Source organism: Osmerus mordax, chromosome 13 (assembly GCF_038355195.1).
Source record: "Osmerus mordax isolate fOsmMor3 chromosome 13, fOsmMor3.pri, whole genome shotgun sequence".
Taxonomy (NCBI): Eukaryota; Metazoa; Chordata; class Actinopteri; order Osmeriformes; family Osmeridae; genus Osmerus; species Osmerus mordax.
The window spans coordinates 610,082-630,541 of record NC_090062.1 but is presented as its reverse complement, the minus strand read 5'-3'; the positions used below and the strand labels follow the sequence as shown (position 1 = coordinate 630,541).

The window sequence follows — 20,460 nt, the reverse complement described above, 5'->3', positions numbered from 1 at the left end:
AATGTAGTTATTTTAAAGAATAAAACAACATTTGTCTTTTTGTTATGGACTGTATATACTTTCATTTCTATTGAATGAGTATGAATTGTGGAATTGTGATGGCAAATTAAGAACACGGAGGATGCGGAGCAAATGCGCTCTCTCTGAGCCTCTATAAATTTAAAACATTTCTTTGGCCAAATATGTGTGTGGAAAGAATGCTGATATGGGATATGATAATAACCATTTGTCAATGTGCAAGCAGCCAGTTGAATGGTGAATTGATGCTGCTCTGTTGAATTCATATATTTGTAAATATGACTTTGAAAGAGTCAGTGCCCCCCCCAGCCACGAACCTCACCGCACGTCACTGGTCGAGATGAAGAGCGCATCATTCAGTGTAGCCTTCACTCGCTTTCCCTCGCGGTTCACCAGGTTCACCTCCGCGTCGCCCCTCCTAAGAGCCACACCGTTTGCCCTGGTGCCGTCAGCCAATTTGATGAAGTGCTTCTCAGACTGGAACGTGTTGTCAAACTTAAACTTCCCGATATCCGTAACGATATGCGACGTTGCTCCAGAGTCGACCATCAGCCCTCTTGAGGTTCCATCCACTTTCCTGGAAGTCGCTTGCCTTGAAAGCATTCATTTTCTTTACTCTGTTCCTCATCAGCAGCTTGTTTGACGTTGTCCTTTCTTTTCCATCTGCAAAGTGCATCTGTGTGTGTCGAACTCTTGCAGAATCCACAACATTGCTTTCTCTGTCGTTCGTTCGGACATGCCCTAGCTTTGTGTCCCTTCACTCCGCAATTGTAGCAGACAATGTCGGGGCCTGCAGCGATCTCTCTCCCCCGAACTGTAGCACTCGCCCTCATCACGTTGTCTTCCGAGCTAGCACGATATTTTTCTGTGTCCTCAAAACGTATAAATTTTGTCTTAAATTCGGCAAAAAACAGATTCTCGTCCGCTTGTGTAACGTGAATAACGAATGGTTTGAATGATTCCGGTAAACCTTTCAAAATCATGGCAATCAAAAGTCCATCACTCAGTCAGAGGCTGTTTAAGGAGAGCCTTGCCACTCCCTATTAAGCCCCATTGTACCAAATTTGGCTGCAGTTCCACCAGAGTTCCACTGGGGGTGATTGTGAGCGAGTGCATGTTGAATGGGAGTCTATGGAGCTTAACGGCTAAATTTGTCTCTTTCGACTGATTGTCTTTGAGAAATCTCCAATTTGATTGTAGTTTTTGCATGTTCAACATGGATTATTGGTCGAAAGTTGAATGAACGAGTACTTATGTCCTTTTGATTTCTTACAGGGTGTCGTTGTTGCCCATAACACGCTAGCATTCTGCTAATGAATGCTGATTGGTTAGTGAAGGACTGATACGACCAGAGTTCCCGCTTGATGGCATCCGAAGCGGAATCAGAATGTCAGAGCATTAGCAACATTAGCAACAACATTAGCAAGCCAAAACTCTTTCTAGCATGTGTATTGACAGGGAGAGCCTAACCTGTCAGCTGTGTTGTTGATGCCTTGAGAGAAAAAAGGAAGTGACCAGAGCTTGCCGTAAAGCAGTAGCTCTGGTCGTACGATGTGTATGACGTCAATGACATTTTCAAAAGCTTTTTAGAAAAGAAAGGCGACTTTAAAAAAATCTAACAGCCAGCAGTGTGTATTTTCTTTGCCTCCCCTTTCGAATTCAGAATTCAAATTACTAGACAAAAAATTATATCCTGAGAAAAGTGGATTTTGAGGGGGATAGCTCCTTAGACCTCCATTCATTCTGCACTGGCTCGTTGGCGCCCTCACATGGAACTGCCAACAGTTCATCCCTACATTAGCCTAGTGATTTCACACTCACTAGGCTCACTAGGCTAATGTAGGGATAAACTTTATTGTTTACGGAGGAATTCACACAGCTCACATCTGATAGACCGGGAAAGAGAAAGTCTTTATTTGTGTAGTTAAATTTATACTGAACATCACGCATAACTTATGACGTATGAGATCACGTGTTAACAACTAGCTTATTGTTAATGCCATTAAATTATTTTACTATGAAAAATCTTGTAGTATGAGCCAGGTTCGAGAATTGAACAAAAATTATTGGGGGAGATATTTTTGTAAATGTTGAATGGAGTTAATAGAATAAAAACGACCGAAAGAGCCAGGTGCCTAACCGTAAATGCAATACCACCTACATCCACCGGGGCCGTTGCTTCAAGCCGAGGGGCGAGGGGTGGGGGTCTGCTCGGAGCTAGGAAAAAAGCGAGCCAGTTTTTAACGCTAGACCGGAAGAGCCGGAACTGTAAAGATGGCACAGTCCGGTTTCGCGCTATCGCTTGCCTCACTGCGCCACTGAGCACTTTTCATAGAAATAAATGGGGACGCCATCTTGGAAGACAAAAGTAGCTGCCTCTAGTAATATAACTAGACATGAATGATTTACGTAGGGTGACCAGATTTGAGTTTGTGAAAAAGAGGACACTTTGTGTATTGCATGCCGCACTATGTGATCAAAATGACAGTTCTCTTTACAGTCAGAGCTTGCGCAAGGAGGTGGAATGTAAGGGAGATACCCTTTCCAAAACTTGTAAGGATGTAATAGTTTGTAAAAGACCCAGAGAAACACAAATATCCGACGAGGCAAAATCCTGGACAAATTTGGAATCCCTGCCGGACGCATTTTTTAGGTCTCGAAAAGAGGACATGTCCGGGTAAAAGAGGACGTCTGGTCACCCTAATTTACGTCTTTACTTCATCTCCAAAATATAGCCTATATTAATTTAAATAAACAAGTTAAGAAATAATGGCACTGTTTTCAAAAGCCATTGGTTAATTGACATAAAATAAGGCCTTAGAGTCTAGACAAGTTACAATCAATTATGGCGTATCCGTTCTTTGACAACCCTGTGGTGGATGAAGGTGCTCGGATTATACAAAGAGCATTTATCCCACCAGCCCCAATAAGGGTCTTCAGAGACAGAAGTAATGCTTCCCTGACCAGTATCTGTGGAAGAGGTATAGGTTCAGCAGGCCCGGCATAGTTTATCTAGATAGATTTAATTGTCATTCTTAAAAAATAAATATATATATATATTTCTGTATTTATTTTTTAAGAATGACAATTAAATCTATCTAGATAAACTATGCCGGGCCTGCTGAACCTATACCTCTTCCACAGATACTATATATATATATATAGTATCTGTGGAAGAGGTATAGTATAGAGGTATAATAACACTTTAGCAACTCTTAACTCGAGGGTTCAGATGGCTGAGCAGTTAGGGAGGCAGGCTATTTATCAGAAGGTTGTTGGTTCGATTACGTTGTGTCCTTGGGCAAGACACTTCACCCTACTTGCCTCGGGGAGAATGTCCCCGTACTTACTGAAAGTCGCTCTGGATAAGAGCCTCTGCTAAATGACTAAATGTAAATGTCTTAAGGATGGCAATAAACACATTAGAGCAGCCTACCATCCTTTGTAGAAAGTAATAGAAAGGAGAGTAGTAGACTATAATAGTAGAAAGGAGGGTAGTAGACTGCAGTCTATGTAGGTAGGCCTAGACTATGTAGTCTGCTGGAATCACAAACAAGGAAGCAAACTCACGGTAGCCAAGCTTTGATACTGTTCAGTCTGTCTGCATCTCTGTGTGTCTTTGCATGTGGGACATTCTTGAACGGGCAACTATGCCAGGAAATATGAAGGGTATACCTTTCTCCAAAGCAGTACTTGAATATTATCATCAGTTTTTCAGGTAATCTTGAAACACAAAGAATTAAGGAGACTTCATATGTATAAAGTATTTTCATTGTTTAAAGTAGCCTACATGTTGACAAGCCTCTATATTACCTCTCCTTCTGGCTTTTCCAATATTATAGATGCAATATACTGTCCCCATGGGTGTATCCAGGCCCACTGGAAGACTCAGGGGGTGACTGCCTGGTGCCCCCATGGTTGAAAAAGTGTTTCTAAAATGGCCTCTAGAGTGGCAAAAATTAGACCAAGTGCCCTACTGTCTGCCATTCACATTGTGAAATATGCTTGAGTGCACAGGATGCCCCATGCAATAAATGACAGTGTGCCCTCTATAAATGTAAAAACATGTCTTAATTAGTTCCTTTATAGTAAAGAAAATGTGATGCAGTACCCTATAAGGTGCCGTTACAATGGTCTAAATTGGACTGTTCCCATGCCCTTACTTCCAATGGAAAAGGGTGCTGCTATGAAGTACCCTTTATGCTGCCCCTACATGACAGTGTCCTAAATGTAGCCCTTTCCAAAGAAGACGATTCGATGCTGTGCCCAACAGTCTCCCCTAATGTTCCCACTAGGGCATGCCTTCCCAAAGTGAGGCTGTGACAACACTTGGCACAGCCACAGTCTGTCACTGTCCAAGCCCCCTCTGTATCTGTGGAGGCAGACTATGTTAATTGGAAATCTGGAAATATGGGGTAGCTGTCCATACACTGTCAGACAGAATAGTAATAATTGGATTTGGATTAAATATGCACGCGTAATATAATAATGATATATTCTTAGTCATGCTGAGCAATTTTAAATGACTGTTCTACCAAGCAAAGTGTGCTACAGTTTGGGTCACCTTCTGATCTAAAAGTCGGTGCTGGATCTGTGCAATAGTAGTTATTTCAGTGAATCCCCATTTTAGTCATGATTATCTTTCCCTTTTATCTTAAAGCTCAGCATTTAGCCTATCAGTTAATAAATTCGTGTGGCAATGTTATTTTGAAGTAATTTATTAATTTTGTTCAAGATGTGAAGACAAAAACATTATTAGACCACATCAAGTGCAATTAACCATGGCCTTCTTCAGTGTTTTGAATTTTATCCTACAATTTTCAATTGCTGCCACGTTCTTTTTTGAGCTATTATTCTCAATCTCCTGTTGAGAATATCGGCCATAGGCTAGCCTACTGTCAGAACGGTTTCAGACAGCTCATCAAATTACGCTAATTATCAGTAGGCCTAAATGCATATATATATGTTAAGTAGATTTGGTAGGTCTACAATTTACGCATTTTAAGGGTCGTAATGGTTTGACAAGTTTTCTCCCTTGCCATGTTAATTGCGGCAACATTGCCCTTTTTGGGGACAACTCAAAAAAATCAATTTACGCTGCTGAAACAACACCACTCTGCTGGTTTACGCTTTGCTTTTTGCGACATAACTCCTCTTTTCGACGATCCCCTGATCTGGGGCCTGTTCCATAAAGGCCGCTCCAATAAGTTGGACTTAAAGTCCCAAACCAGACTTGAATTAGCTTAACAAGTCAAGCGGGGCTAAAACGGTTCTATAAAGGCCAATTTCAGCTCACGCAGTCCTACTAATTCAAGTCAGATTTAAGTAGTCAAGCTAATTGCGTGTGCACCCTATTCTTAAGCAGCCAGAGAGGTAAAACATTGATCATACAATCCACCACGGTAAAAGCAATGCACTTCTTCCAGAAAGAACGTTCCCTTTAAGCCTTGGCCTATGACAGCTCCCTCATCCACCGCTTCATCAAAATGAACCGACACGCCATGATTGACATGAACAGGTGCTGTTCGTGTTTTTCTCCGCTCCTTCCTGTTAAAAGACAGACAGTCCGTCTGTCCAATCAGGAGGGTCCGTCTTCTGCTAGATAGGCCCTACCTTTTCCGTCAGAAGTTAATGTTTTTGTGTTTTCCTATTTGCCGTTGTGTTTTCCTATTTGCCGTTGTATTTTCCTATTTGCCGTTGTGTTTTGCACTTCAGGGCCACCGTACTTAAGTCTAAGTTGACGTTTACCCAAGTGAGACTTATTCGTGTTAGCGCGACCTGTGTTAGCGATGTTGATGGAACACCCCCCTGGTTCTCTTTCAATGTTTTACAGGGGGGTATTCGTCGTAGTAATTTTCAGGCTAAGATAAAAAACGCCCCTCTTTTTGGTTCGTGGAAGCAACTTTCGATAAATCACCATAGTAACATATCAATTAGCACTAACCTGCTCCAGAGCAGGCTAACGTAAGTGTAGCTGGATAAGCTTGCCACACCCCCGGAAAATAACATGGCAGCTCCCTTTTTGAGAGACCCAGTTGACCAAGGAGCTATATTTTAGTTTGATTAGCTTTCCATACCAATAGAGTTCTTCGCGATTGCCAAGATCCTTTATTTCACACGGATGAGTTCTTGTTTGAGCGATATCGATTCAGCCGACAAGGACTCATTTATTTGCAAGACCTTCTCGGGCCGTACATTGCAAATATCACACGCCGCAGCAAGCTTTATGCTTTAATATGAGCTTATGCTGCTGTATGTGAATATGTAACGCTATGTTTTACGAAATGTCTTGTCTTATCTGTTGTGCCTGTGCTTTTTATATGTTTCACTGTGGGAGAGTGGGAAACGTCATATCGATTCCTTTTTATGTCTTGACATGTGAAGAAATTGACAATAAAGCTACTTGAAACTTTAACTGTTCTTCAAACTGCATAGCCTTGAGCTTTTTTGCGTCAGGTAGGCTATAGGCTACATTTTTATACAGTATAGGCAATGCAGAAAACATTGGCAAAGCCGCAGCATGCGTTGCTGTAAGAAAAGTGTACTTGGCCCTTAACCAGCTGATGAATCAATTCATCATATTCCCTGGCCATGTCCCAGTCAATTAAATCAAAGAGGGATTTACACATAGGCCTACATGCACATATATAGTAGGCCTACATGATATAAGCGGAGTATATCCTCATAATTGTCTATGAATTCGTATCAATTTCTTTGGCCTTGTCTTTATCTAGCCTACTTATTCTGAGAAGAGTTGAGATCATGATTTTCGCTAGCAAGATCTCATTCGATTATTAATTTCCATTAAACCTATACCAGCAGGCACATTTAAAGAAATGTGATCTGATTGATTGGGGTAATGAGGCACTTAAAATGAGCCTATACATTTCCCCAAAACTTTCGCATTTAGCTTATTGGCAATTTTTTGCCAAGCTGCTTGTCTTGCTCTGGCAGCGGTGGCGGTGTTTGACTTAGCCATGATAATATACGCTTATTGTCTTATAGAGACTCATTATAATAGTTTGCTCGGATGGCGAGAATAGCCTATCACCGCTCTCTCTTTCGTATTTTCCGCCGTCATACCGTTAGAAAATCACGGTTTTGGTGATCGACCTTTCCTGCCTTTTGAAGTAGGACGTGCACGTGCAATTTCCCTGATAAGTTTAGCCTGATTGAAATTAACCACATGATTTGGATGCGGATCAGCCGTTGACGAACCGATATTTGCTATTCTCACTCATCTCGCTAATGTTAACGGGCTAAAGGGACAATTGATTAACTTAGCTTCAACCCTTACGACGAACGGGGCCCTGCATTGGAAGACAGAAAACATAACAGGTCAGCCCTGCTTCTCCTGTGCATCTCTCTAGCCATTTAAATAATGTTTAAAACGTAGCTGACTGATGTTAGTCTACAACATAAAACGTATAATTAAACCTTATAATCACTCAATTTTTTTTGGGGGGGGGAGGGGGGGGGGTTAATGTGATAACTGATCAGGTTGTCCGAATATCTTTTTCATTGTACAATTTACCAATTTTTTATATACTGTAATTGTACTAATAAAAAAAAACTAAAACTAAATCAAAAGTCTGTTTGACTGTTTCAACTTTATTTATCCTTCAAATGGAAATTAGTGTGCAGCAGGGGTCAGAAACACATACACAAACACAGAACAGCATCGCCAAATGCCAACAACATTACACAACACATTACACAACACATTACACAACACAGAACACACCTTCCCCCAAATCCAATGACAGGGTCCAATTGGGACAGTAGCCTACAACATGAATCCATCATAATGGCCATTGGCAGAAAAAATAAATAAAATAAATAATATATTTTTTTTTATCTAGCTGTCAGCCAAATTAATTTTGGTTCTTAATAGCCACAGGAATGAAGGAATCTCTGGCAAGACCAGATGTTAACCTACACTGTAAAATTTTCTGTAAATTACACGTGTTTTTTCTGTATTTCTGAATTACAGGAAATACAGATAGAAAGACAATGGCAAACTGTACATTTATAATTTTACATAAAATTACAGCCAAATGTTGTTACTTAAAAATACACTAAAATGTCTTTTTGTTTTACAAATATTAATAACATTTTTACCAAAATGTTCTGTTAAAACACATAATTTCACTTTATCAAAACTAGCTATTTTAATAGTTATTTTGCAGATATTTACTCTCATCCCACGGACAAATAACTTAATAACATAATATTTGGTTTAGACATAGGAACCTTGAATTGTGAACTGAGCTTGGGTAGTTGACGTTATGCAATCCCAGCATGCACCAGTCAATATCAAAGACTACAAAAGCCTGCAAAAGCCTTTTTGGGGCTATCTCGTTGTTTATGATCATTGACCAATGCACTTTTAGTAAAGCTCTCTCTTGGAAGTGTCTGCTAAATGAATAAATGTAAAGACTCCAGGGTAGGATGAAGGAAAGTTGATTAGATAGTTGTGTAGCCTCAACGCTCCTGTTACCCAGAATGCCCCGCGGCAATCTGAAAATCTACAGAGTTAAAGGTTTAAGCTTAGTTAGATAAGCATTGTTTGGCGTTTTGTTGTTGCGTTCGTTCTGTTTTGATATGTGTAATGTGATGGTCGGTAGTTTGGATACATTGAGGGCCTCATGTACTAACGCTTTTGTGCCCACTTCATGCGTATTTGTTTCGCAATTTGTGCGTAAAAGCATGGCGAGGTATGTAGAAACAGATCGCACTGAGGTAAAAGCGAGTGCCTGTCGCGGGAACTGAAAATGGCAAATTGCGCTTGTCCGTGTCATGCATATGCATTCACGAGAGGGTCAAGGGGAAAGTGGGAGTTTCCCACAAAGAGATGGGAGGGGATGCGTAAAGTGCGCCTAATTATGTATTCCGCGGTATGTACAAAAAACGCCTGTGAAAGCGCACATCTATTTTGCGGTGAAAATTCTCTGCCTGTTAAAAGCAGGAGTAAACCAGGATGCGCATATGCCTCCTGGTGAAATGGCAGCCGTAACCCGAGCAAGACGAAGATATAAGACAAAGGATTTTTTCCACAAGGATCACACTTTTTGAGTTGAGTGAACACAAAATCATTACGCGTTACAGATTAAGCAGCCATGCAATATTACAGTTACTGGAAGAAATCAAGATTACATTGAATCTCCGACTCAGCGTTCACATTCCATTCCAGCAGTTGTTAAACCCCTCGCTACATAAAAAATATTGGCATCAGTTACATTTACATTTAGTCATTTAGCAGACACTCTTATCCAGAGCGACTTACAGTAAGTACAGGGACATTCTCCCCGAGAGGCATCAGGATCATTTCAAACAGTCAACGCTGTTTTGACTTTGGTGGCTGATCCATGATAGAAAGAGAAAAGGAGGCCCATTCAATTGCGCGTTTAAATGCTCGCAATGTACGGTATAGTGGGCAGAGAAAGGCGCTGATTACCCGATGACCTGCAGGTTTCGTAAATACGACGTAAACTGAAGTATCACAGCATGCGCAATCTGCGGGTTGGCATTGGCGGTAATAACGCTACGTTTGAGAATGTACATACATGAGGCCCTAAGTGTTCACCCTGAGTGTGAATGTTGTCCAGTTAGATGGCGATCTAACCTGTCTAATAAGCCTAAAGTGCGGTGAGCAATATTCCTCTCCAATTTGTACAGCTAGCCGGCGCTGCAGTTGTAATCTGAAGCGCCGGTAATATTTGTAGGATCTGGATACTGATTACAGCATCTGGGTGCTGTATGTTGTGCACATGACTTGTTTTGAATGAACATGTTAAATTGTTATATCTTGTTTTGGCTTTATATAATATTGAAAATGCAGTTTTTTTTACAGAGAAATTCAATTAATAAAAGTCATATTTACCGGCAAAGAACAGCCTGTAATGTAATATTACAGATATATCTTGTACATTTGGTACAGGAAAATTACAATTATTTTCCGGTTAATTAATGTTAATGAAAAAAATGTTTTTTACTGTAATTTAATGGGTTTAATCTGCCGTCCCAGCTGCCAGATTGTTCCTTTTTTTCCAGTGTACGAGGAGCGGGGACTGTAACTGTGTACGATAAGCAGTGGGACATACCAAGTACTAAGGTTTCTTAATGTGTTACAATGCTTACCGGTTCTAAAAACATTAGACGCTAGGTCTGAGAGGTTGTTGGCCTGTTGGCCTCTCTCTCAATCGCTCACTCTGTGGGACACATTTCTTTAGCTACTGGTGAAGACATGCAAAGACATATGCTCTGCAATTTGTATTTGTAAGCAAAATAGCATTAGCACTCGAAACCGCTAGCGATGTTTCTTTGACAGCGACAATGAGAATTGCTAAGCAACCATCAACTGCGGAAAGATTTACAACAAAAGTCCTGTGCGGTCAATATGACTGTCTGGCTGGTAAAAGTGATCATATTTTCGTTGCCTTTTGAGTAATTTATATATTAAAAGTTTTCAATGAAATACAAACAATTTTAGAAAAAGTCAGATGCCAGCAGGATTCAACAAAGTTATTGCACATTGAATGACCATTGAGGCCGTTCTAGTGTTAACACTGTCTATTTAAACTGGGCCTGTATGTATGTTTGTCAAACACTGTTTCTGTTTCTCCTCATGCTGTCCTTATGGCTGTTTCAAGTCTTCCATCTGTGTTCTTTCTGATACCCCTGGCTGGCCTATGTATGTAGGTCCATCTCCTTGACAGCGTGTCAATGCGTGGTTCCCCGAAAAGTGTGTGTGTGGGTGTGTCCCCCTGCCTGTCCATTAGAACTTGGGCAGAGCCCACATGGCCACTTAAGGCTCCACTAAATTATTCAGAGTATTTACTTAGAAGTGAACACAGCTGGCTCCTTCTCCTGCTCCCAGCACTATCCCTCTTTCCTCTTTCTCCCCTTTCTCTCCCTCCCCCTCTCCAGCTCTTGCCTCCAGTGCCTGTTTTCCTTTCTTTCTCCCTCACTGTCCCTCTGTCTCCCTCTCTACTTTCGGTTCCTCAGCAAACCCACTAGTGAGCTTAGTCAGAACCTACAGGCTCTAGTCTTTTGTCTCTCACCACCTTTCAGATCTAGCCTGGCCCATTTCTCCTCTCCTGCTCTCACACTCCTCTCTCACCTTCCCTTTTTCTACCCTTACCCAATCCTACCAGTCCTCCACCAGCCCCTTCTATCCCTGTCAACATTCCTCTTTGATGCTCAACCCCTGAAGACGCTACATGTCCTCTTTCTTTCCCTCCATTTCTCTGCCTTTCTCTGTAATTAAGTTGAGTATTTGAGTGTGTGGTGGGCTGAGAGACGAGGAAAAACATACATATTCCCCTAAGAGCACAGCGAGAGCAATAGAAGGACGTAGGGAGCAATTATGTTATTCATAATAACTAGGCTACATAATATGAATCACTTGTAAAGATTTAGGGAGAATTAGTTTTCATAATGTATAGATAATTAATACATAAACATTACTGACCCCAATATAAACATGTAATGCACTGATAAACATTGATTTATTTGATTAATAGGTTAATAACAGAAGAAAAAGAAAAGATTAAATTACAGTACTTTTTCTGTAAATTATGTTTTTTTCTGTATTTCTGAATGACAGGGAATACGGATAGAACGTATCTATAGAATGTAAATGTATATATTTACATAAAAATTACTGCTAAATATTGTTACTTATATAGTTTTTTTACAAATATTAATAACATTTTCACCAAAATGTTCTGTTAAAACATAAATAATTTTACTTTATCAAAACAAGCTATTTTAACAGTTATTTTGCAGATATTTACTTTCATCCCACGAACAAATAACTTCTTAATAACTTCTTTGGTTTAGACATAGGAACCTTGAATTGTGAACTGAGCTTGGGTAGTTGACGTCATGCAAGCCCAGCATGCACCAGTCAATATCAAAGACTACAATAGCCTGCAAAAGCCTTTTTGGGGCTATCTCGTTGTTTATGATCATTGACCAATGCACTTTTAGTAAAGCTCTCTCTTGGAAGTCGCTTTGGATAAAAGCGTCTGCTAAATGAATAAATGTAAAGACTCCAGAGTAGGATAAAGAAAAGTTGATTAGATAGTTGTGTAGCGGCAACGCTACTGTTACCCAGAATGCCCCACGGCAAGCTGAAAAGCTACAGAGTTAAACGTTTAAGCTTACATTTACATTTAGCAGACGCTCTTATCCAGAGCGACTTACAGAAAGTACAGGGACATCGTTTTTCCCCCCGCAAATTTGGTTTATTCAGGATAATAGTACACATTTAAAATTAGAAATGCTGTTTTTTTACAGAGAAGTTCAATTAATAAAAGTCATATTTACCGGTAAAGAATAGCCTGTAATGTAATTTCACAGATATATCTTGTAAATTTGGTACAGGAAAATTAAAATTATTTAACGGTTAATTAATGTTAATAAAAAACACTGTAATTTAATGGGTTTAATCTGGCGTCCCAGCTGCCAGATTGTTCCTGTTTTTTTACAATGTTTTTTTTTATTTGATAATGAATAAAAAAGAGTAAAGATAACCAAGGAGCGTAGGATTGGCAGATGTGAGGAGTGTGAGTGTTCGGAGAGATAGGGAGGGATAGACAGCAGGTTATTTCTAAGAACAGACACAAAGACAGAGAGGAGCAGATGGGAAACTGATCTACCCTCAGATGCCGTCTTTCTGCCAAAGCAAGTCAGCCAGAAAAAAAAATCCTGTCTCTCACTCTCTCTACGTACACACATGCACACTCTCAAACAAACTCTCATACACACACACACACACACACACACTGAGACTGGCAGACAGACCCAAGGGTGTCTCAGTAAGTGCTATGCCTTCAAACACTTGGAGATGAAAGAGAATCTAGGAGGTAGAAGACTCAACTCTCATTTAGGCCACCCTCCCACCTAACTCTTCTTTGTCCCTCTCTCCCTCTTCTCTTTCTCACCACCCCTATCTTGAAGCTTCTCCTCATCCTGCGTCTGCCCCTCGACATCCCCCTATTCCCCATCCTCAGTTGCCCTTCATTCCCTTTTTATGCCTTCAGATCTCTCTATTTCTCACTTCTTTTTATGGATTTTTTCGGGAACCCTTTGTAATAACAGCACAATATGAATTTGTAAAGCTAGTTACAGTTTTTCTCGATTGGTTACACACATTTTCTGAATGCATACCTCATACTCTCAGAACTCTACACACAAATCAAAAAAACACACACACAATGGGCAAAACCCTTCACTTCTCCTGCAAAATTAAACTTAACATTCAAAACAATGTTATTTAATCTCAAAATGGTATTTTGTTTTCAAATGACAAACACAAACCATCATATGAATAGACATTTATAAGAACCATTTGAACACTGATGTGCTCAGTGTAAAACACTATGATGAATGGAAAACACTTCTTCTTCATTCATCATAGTGAGTTAGGCCTTTTTTTGTTCAGTGTTACATTTACTACAGACAGTACATACATAAGTTTTCATACTCAGAACACAGAAATACACGGTAACAAATATATTTTACATATATGTACACAGTGTACATCCCAACCAACACAAAGTTGAACATACAGTGGTTTACATACAAAATAACAGAATAATTTACTGTATAGTGTATACAGTTACATTATTATTATTTTTCTTTGTATTTGCCGTAATGTTATGCCGTTATTTTCTAGGACCATGTTCATGATTTCAGTTTCCTGTTCAGGAGACGGAAGACGTTCCCGACCACCTTGCGTTGGTAATCTTTCAGTTCTGCCAAACATATAGTAAAATACTGTAAATACTGTATAGGAATACAAAGTAGGAATACATTTTCCAAATACTTGAAACATACTTTATTTTTACAGTCCTACAGAACAGTCCACAGGCAATACTTTACTACCGTACTCATTGAGTACTGTATTGATATGCAGTAGGCCTACTGCAATTTTGTAGTGAGAGTAGATTTCTTACCTATTCTCATTTCGGAAAGTCCCGATGATGGATGCTACAGTGTGCCTGCTCAAATTTGGCTGTACTCTTTGCCCAGCCTCCATCATTGTTAGACCATGGTTGACTACATGGGCAACCAAAGCGGCTCGGATCTCATCAGAGATTATGGTCCTTGGCCTTCCTCATCCTCGTCCTCCCTGTCCTCCTCCTCTTACTCTCACTCCTCTGCCTCTGTTTCCAATGTTGGCATCCATTGCTCAAAAACAGAAAAGGGCACCTGTAGCCCTTTTATTCTAAAGCTCTGATTGCTAATTGTAAAACTGTGTGACAGGTGTTTGTCCATGCGATGAGTCAGTGTGCGTATTTGAATGGCAGTGTGTTCTTTGTGAAAACAAAAGATTTTCTTCATGAAAATTGTGCCAAATGCAGAGAATTGTGTGTAGTGTTTTGAAAAAAGTGTGTGTTAGAACTGCAATTTGAGTGTAAAGCAGGAATTGTGCTTGTAGTTTAGCACAATTAGTTCATGGGGTTGGTGCATGAGTTACATGTTGTGGTCATTGTGTGTCAAGTACCAGTATTTGTGTGTAAACAATTGAGAAAAACTGTAATAGTTTGTTCATCATTGTAAAACATTAAGTATATTTAACATTTTATAACAGTAACTATCTATGCCTTATTAAATATGTATAATGATCAGTTTATCCTTAAAGCTGGACATGACTGGTAATACCATTTCCAGAGTACCTCACATTCAAGCCACAAATTCCTTAAAGGTTAAAGGCTTATCCAGAGCGACTTGTAGCGGCTTACGTATGCTTACACACGTAAGCATACGAATGCCTAATGCTCCCACTCATACACCACCTTGTTCTCTGTCACATACACACTTACCGGTACTTCTTTCCTGTAGACGTTCACACCCTCATTGAAAATATCACATTATATTTCTCTCTCACTCAAACAAACACACATGACCACATGTACACACCTCATCTTTACACTTTCTGAACCTCAATGTCCTTGATTCCTTCTGTCCCATGTCATTCTCCATCTTGGTTAATCAATGTGGCATCTTACTGGGGCACTGTAGGACTCCAGCCCATGTCCCTGACAGCTCCTATGCACATCCAGGAGAAACACAAACAAAATGCCCTATATGCTGTCTTTCTATCTCTTTGTCTCTCTGTTTCTTCAGCAGTGCTCCTTTGGGCCAGACTCACAGTCAAGCTTCTTCCTTGAGACAGAATGTCTTACAGCCTTCCTCACATCTCACCCCAGAGTCACTGACGGATGAAAATACATTCATTTGAGATGGTTATTTCATCCTAGCCTGGCTCTGCCCTCCTACGTACTTCCGCTCAATTTTGTTTTTGCTTCTGTACATAGGTCTGGCCATGAGGTACGTAAGTCAGATTTTTCAGGTTGATTTTCTACCGGCGAATCAGCGAACAGAGGGAGTGGCTGAGAATGATGACGTTGATGTTGTGCGCTAGTTTGTGTTGTAGTTCCGTAATGGCGGCGGAGAAAGTTGCGAGCAAAGCCATTCGGTCCGTTGTGGCAACGCTGCCGAATATCCAACAGCTAAAGCCGGAGCAAGAAAAAGTTTTGCTGAGTTTTGTTGGTGGCCATGATGTTGTGGCCCTCCTCCCCAAGGGGTTCAGGAACAGTTTGATTTTCCAGCTACGGCAGCTAGCTCTGTTACAGTAGTGGTGAAGGAATTGGCTAAGGCGAACGCTAGCGATTGGTTATGGCAGATCAGAGTGGCTCTGGGCAGATCCAATAGTTTTAAACTTCAACAGAGTACCCGCCTACAAGGAAGTCAACGCTTGTCAATGGAGCGAGGCCAGACTCTCTGTACAAATGCAATGTACGAGAGTCTGGTTAGGACCAGGCTAATTTCATCCAGCACCTAACGAATAGTTGCTCTCCGCCTACCTCTGTCCTGTTTCTCACTCTTGCTCATTTTCAAATAAAGCAATGATAAGCCAGATGATTGCAGCCCATTATGCTTCTCCTTTAGTAATATAATATTAACAAGACATTTGACAATGGATCTAGAGACTGGTATTAATAAGCAATTACTTCCGAGAGTAAAAAACTGCAGGGAAGGAACAGAGAACAGTTTCTGTTCCACAATACACTTGAACCTGGATGCATTCATCTCTTATTTGCACCGTTTCCTCCCCTGTCCCCTTCTCTTACTCATAATATCCTCCATCAAAGTCTTTTTCCCTCCATCAAAGTTTTTTACCCCATCCTCTTTTCTCTTCCTTTTCTTGTTCCTCACTTCTCCCATCCACTGTTTCACTCCAGATCCTTCTACCTTCCCTCCTCCCACCATCCCAGTTCCTGCTATGCGTCAGTCCCTGTCAGACTCACAGCCGCCGTTGCAATCTCCCATCCCATCTCTTATCCAACAAACATTTACATTTACATTTAGTCATTTAGCAGACGCTCTTATCCAGAGCGACTTACAGTAAGTACAGGGACATTCCCCCGAGGCAAGTAGGGTGAAGTGCCTTGCCCAAGGACACAACATCAGTTTGCATGACCGGGAATCGAACTGGCAACCTTCGGATTACTAGTCCGACTCCCTCACCGCTCAGCCACCTGACACCCCGGACACAAACGGATGATAGAAGCAGAGTGATGCCATGGCACAATCCCTGATCACTGAACACACATCCAGCCGGGCAGGGTTGAGGCGAGCCCATCTCACCCACAATCTCATATCACTGATCAGGCACCTAGCAGACAAAGGCACTATACAGACACTAGAGAGTTCCAGGAGCCAGGCCGTCAAGACTGGGTTGGCGAGGCCATCACAGATTCACTTCACAACCCCATGGATCACACAAAGGTCGCTAAAGGTCAGCAAGTACAGTAAGACCAAGTACTGTATGTCACAGAGAGTAGTAGTGAGTCCAATGATACATCCGTAGGTACGATAGTTATGACATGAGTATTTCATCTGGCCTGAATCTGACCCATCCAGGCTGTAGCGCAGTACTGAGACTAACCTGAGATTTCACCCCTGGGCTCCCTGGTGCTGGTGTAGAGATAATGAACTAACTCACTAAGAGCTCAGTCACTTACTGTAATCAGACGGCCCTTCAAAAAAGGTCTTGTAGGGGGTTTAATATTGGCTAAACAAAACTATTCAACTAAGTTGAAAGGAAGAGGGGTAAACTGAAAAGTGTACATTAACCAAATATGCTGGAATTGCAGTTATTTGACTCTATGGGTAAAATCTGAGCAAGAATAGTCTAAACAAGTTACATTAAATAGCTATTTAATAACATGCCAATTTGATTAATGCCAATTAATCAAATCAAGGCAAACATGTTACAAAATGAAGGTTTAAACTCTTACCTATTCTACCTTGATTATTGTAAATCAGAGAGAAAGATTATGCGGTGAGCAAGGAGAAGGAGTACGGGAAGCCAGCCATGAGGAGAAGCCCTCAGGAGATCAAGAATATAAAGAACAATGCTTCACAATCCCCTTTATACCCAACAGTTTTCTGTAGAATAACCAATCAGACCACATCTTAACCCTTATTTATCAAAATATGACTAGCAATGCAACAGTAAATTACACAATGAGCTGTGAGACCCATCAAGCAGAGACTCCGTTCAGCAACTCCATATTTTAGCATTTGAGAGGTGAGGGGCAGGTGACACCCAGCCTTACAGTCTGAATTAATAATTTGTCAATAAAAGGTATATCTCTTGCTTCTGTTAACAAAGTTTGTGTAAACAATTATACATATATTTTTTTTTTTAAGTGATCAATAAAATAATTGCACAGCATAGTATTCTAAATATTTTACTGTCGGCCTATCTGATTTGGTGAACTAAAATCTCTGACCATACTTCTGGACATTGTATGTTTGTTTGTCTCTCTGTTATAGCATCAGACCAAAAGCTCACAGATAGTATAAAATAGACATAATATCACATTATTTTATAAAATTATGACATGACATTCCATCAAATTTGCAAATCAATACCTCTGAAATCTACAGCCTTCCAGCAGGTGGCGTCCTCACTGATACATAGCCCTAAGAAAACAATCAGCACAGAGGGAGTCAACACCCTCTCTAAAGAATAACACTGCTCTACAATTTAAACTCTATAACATAGGTTAATCTTTGGAAAAACCTCTGGTAGAGGTTGGACATGGTTCCTCCCTGCCTACTTGCCAGTTGTTAAAGCTGTTATTTAATGAGTTTAAGTTGAGTCTCAGATGTGGTTTGATCCCAGCCTGAGGCGCAGATTAGCTAGGGTCGGAATCTCCAGAGTAGCATGCATTCTGATCAGGTGCTGCTTGAGACCAACTTCTCCAGATTCAGCTCTACTGAAGTTCCTAGTCTATCACCATCATAGCCATCACTATAAATATCACTAATTATTCTATCTGACACCTGACAATTAGCAAGGAGTGCCAACACGATGGCATGTTTTGTGATATGGTTGTCTGTCGCATACAAAAAGAGGGTGGTGGCCCAGGAGCGTCAGGAAAGTTTAGTTAAATCAAAAGCAAGGGTAAAGTACAAAATATATCCTCTCATCTTATATTCTAAATGTGTCAGTGGTGTTATGGGATGATAGTTAGTGTGTTCTACAGCCCTCTGTCTGTACATTTTCTTACTTTGGATTTGTAACAGGTAGGAGATGTTTAAACACAGAGCTATTTGGAACCTAAACAACTACTTCTAGTTGTAGACCAAAATATTTTTTAGGACATGCTGAAGAGATCTTGAGATGAGGAGGAAAATAATTTTACTGAATTAGAATAATGCATTTTCAAGGAATCTGTCTGCATTTCTATTAAAAACAAACAACAGATACATGGATACATAAAGATCATCTTCTGTATTTGTTGAAGTGTATTTTGCAAGGATGCCTTTGGGTGATGAATATTCTGACATGCTGATCAGTCTCCATTCGAACACGATGTTAAGTGTCAAGACCAGCCAACTGTGTCGACGTTTAGAGGCGAGAGATGGGCGTATTGTAGTGTATTCTACTGCCCATCACGCCCTCGACCGACGCACATGTGGCATATTTCATAAATGGACGTCTAACCCTCACGTTCGTCCTCTGAACACTTCAGTCAAGATTCCACCACGCGCGCTGGGGACACCGAGCATGGCGCGCGGCGAGGCGTAACACGCGCACACTGTGTACATTATATCACACACTCAAACACACTACCTCTGGCAGACACGGATGTCCGTTGGCATAAGAGGAAAATAAATGACCTTGTAAATGTGGCAACTCAGTTCACCTAAAGCACTCGAATGTTGGCTGCGAGCAAAACAAGTGTACAAGTGTAGACTAAAACAACGGAGTTCATGCCATCGGTGTGCAATATGTGAACTAATATCATTGTCAACAGATGGTTTATAAATTGACCATACTGATATGGTCAGAGTGACAGTGAAAAATAGGCAATATCACCCAATGTGTGGCAATGACCCCCAGCAACATTACTTCAACAAATCATATTCAAGGGCGTTTTGGAACCAATGCGAGAGCGTTTAACTAAAAGGAGACAGTGCATGACTTCCAGATATTAATTGGTATGGTATCTGCTCACCTTTGCTGTTTTCTTCTCTGTTTAGATGCATAGCTGCTGCTTAATTATTATTTTTTAAACGGTGTTTTCTTTTCGATTAGTATCCTTATGAAAAACTCAAATTTGGATTTGTTCTTGCCTTTTATTGTCTTGCTACTCAGTTGATGCGCGTGGATGCGCGCGTACTTGAGCGTCCTCCTCCGTATTTCGCTCGAGCAGGTAGGTGATGTTGAAGTCTCCCCCCCCCCCCCCCCCCCCACCACCACCACCTCTCTCTCGCTCTTCCTCTTTCTCTCTTTACTTCAAAGTCGCTCAAAAGGCATGGTCGCTGTAGGGTTGCAGGGAGGAGACGGCAGACGGGCGGGGTGACGTGAAAGCAGTCCGTGCGAGTTGCTCGCAGCTGGAGCCTACTTGCTCCCGCCAGCAGCTGATGGAACGCTGCACTTCCTTGCTGACCGACCAGTTCTCCAAGGGTTCCCAGCGTCAGAAGCTACAATTGACAGTCATCGTCCGATCTGGTTGGATAACCTACCCCTATAGAGGACGTAAATGACAAACCACAATAACAACTATCAATGTCATCATCATATTAATTATTATTACCGGCATACGACACTAATTACATAAATATGTACCTCGAGGAATCCCAGACTACGTCTGTCTCAGATGGCCAAATACACAGATGGGTATCATCATCATCAGAATCAGAATGGGTTTTTATCTTGGACCAACAAAAAGACAATGGATTTTTTTTTTTTACCAGCTAACCACATTCCAGTTGGTGGTGATTTTTGTGTGGCTACTACACTAAGACCATTATAAATGAGCGCTAATAGGGCGTGATGACACACAAATCGACAGGTTGGAGCCAGCGGCTTGCGTTTTCCACAGCAGGTAATTGGAGGTCATGTGCGAC

The 20,460-nt window shown here is 40.9% G+C and overlaps 1 protein-coding gene across 1 annotated transcript in view; it reads right to left on the bottom strand.

Annotated features, from left to right (window-relative positions):
- syt7b (synaptotagmin VIIb) overlaps nt 1-19,614 on the bottom strand; it is a 210,488-nt gene extending 190,874 nt beyond the window's left edge. The window contains exon 1 of the mRNA XM_067249495.1: nt 19,566-19,614. Within this exon, the coding sequence (XP_067105596.1) occupies nt 19,566-19,596 (31 nt within the window). The 5' untranslated portion in view covers nt 19,597-19,614. The remainder of the gene's footprint in view (nt 1-19,565) is intronic.
- Nucleotides 19,615-20,460: the final 846 nt, after the last annotated feature.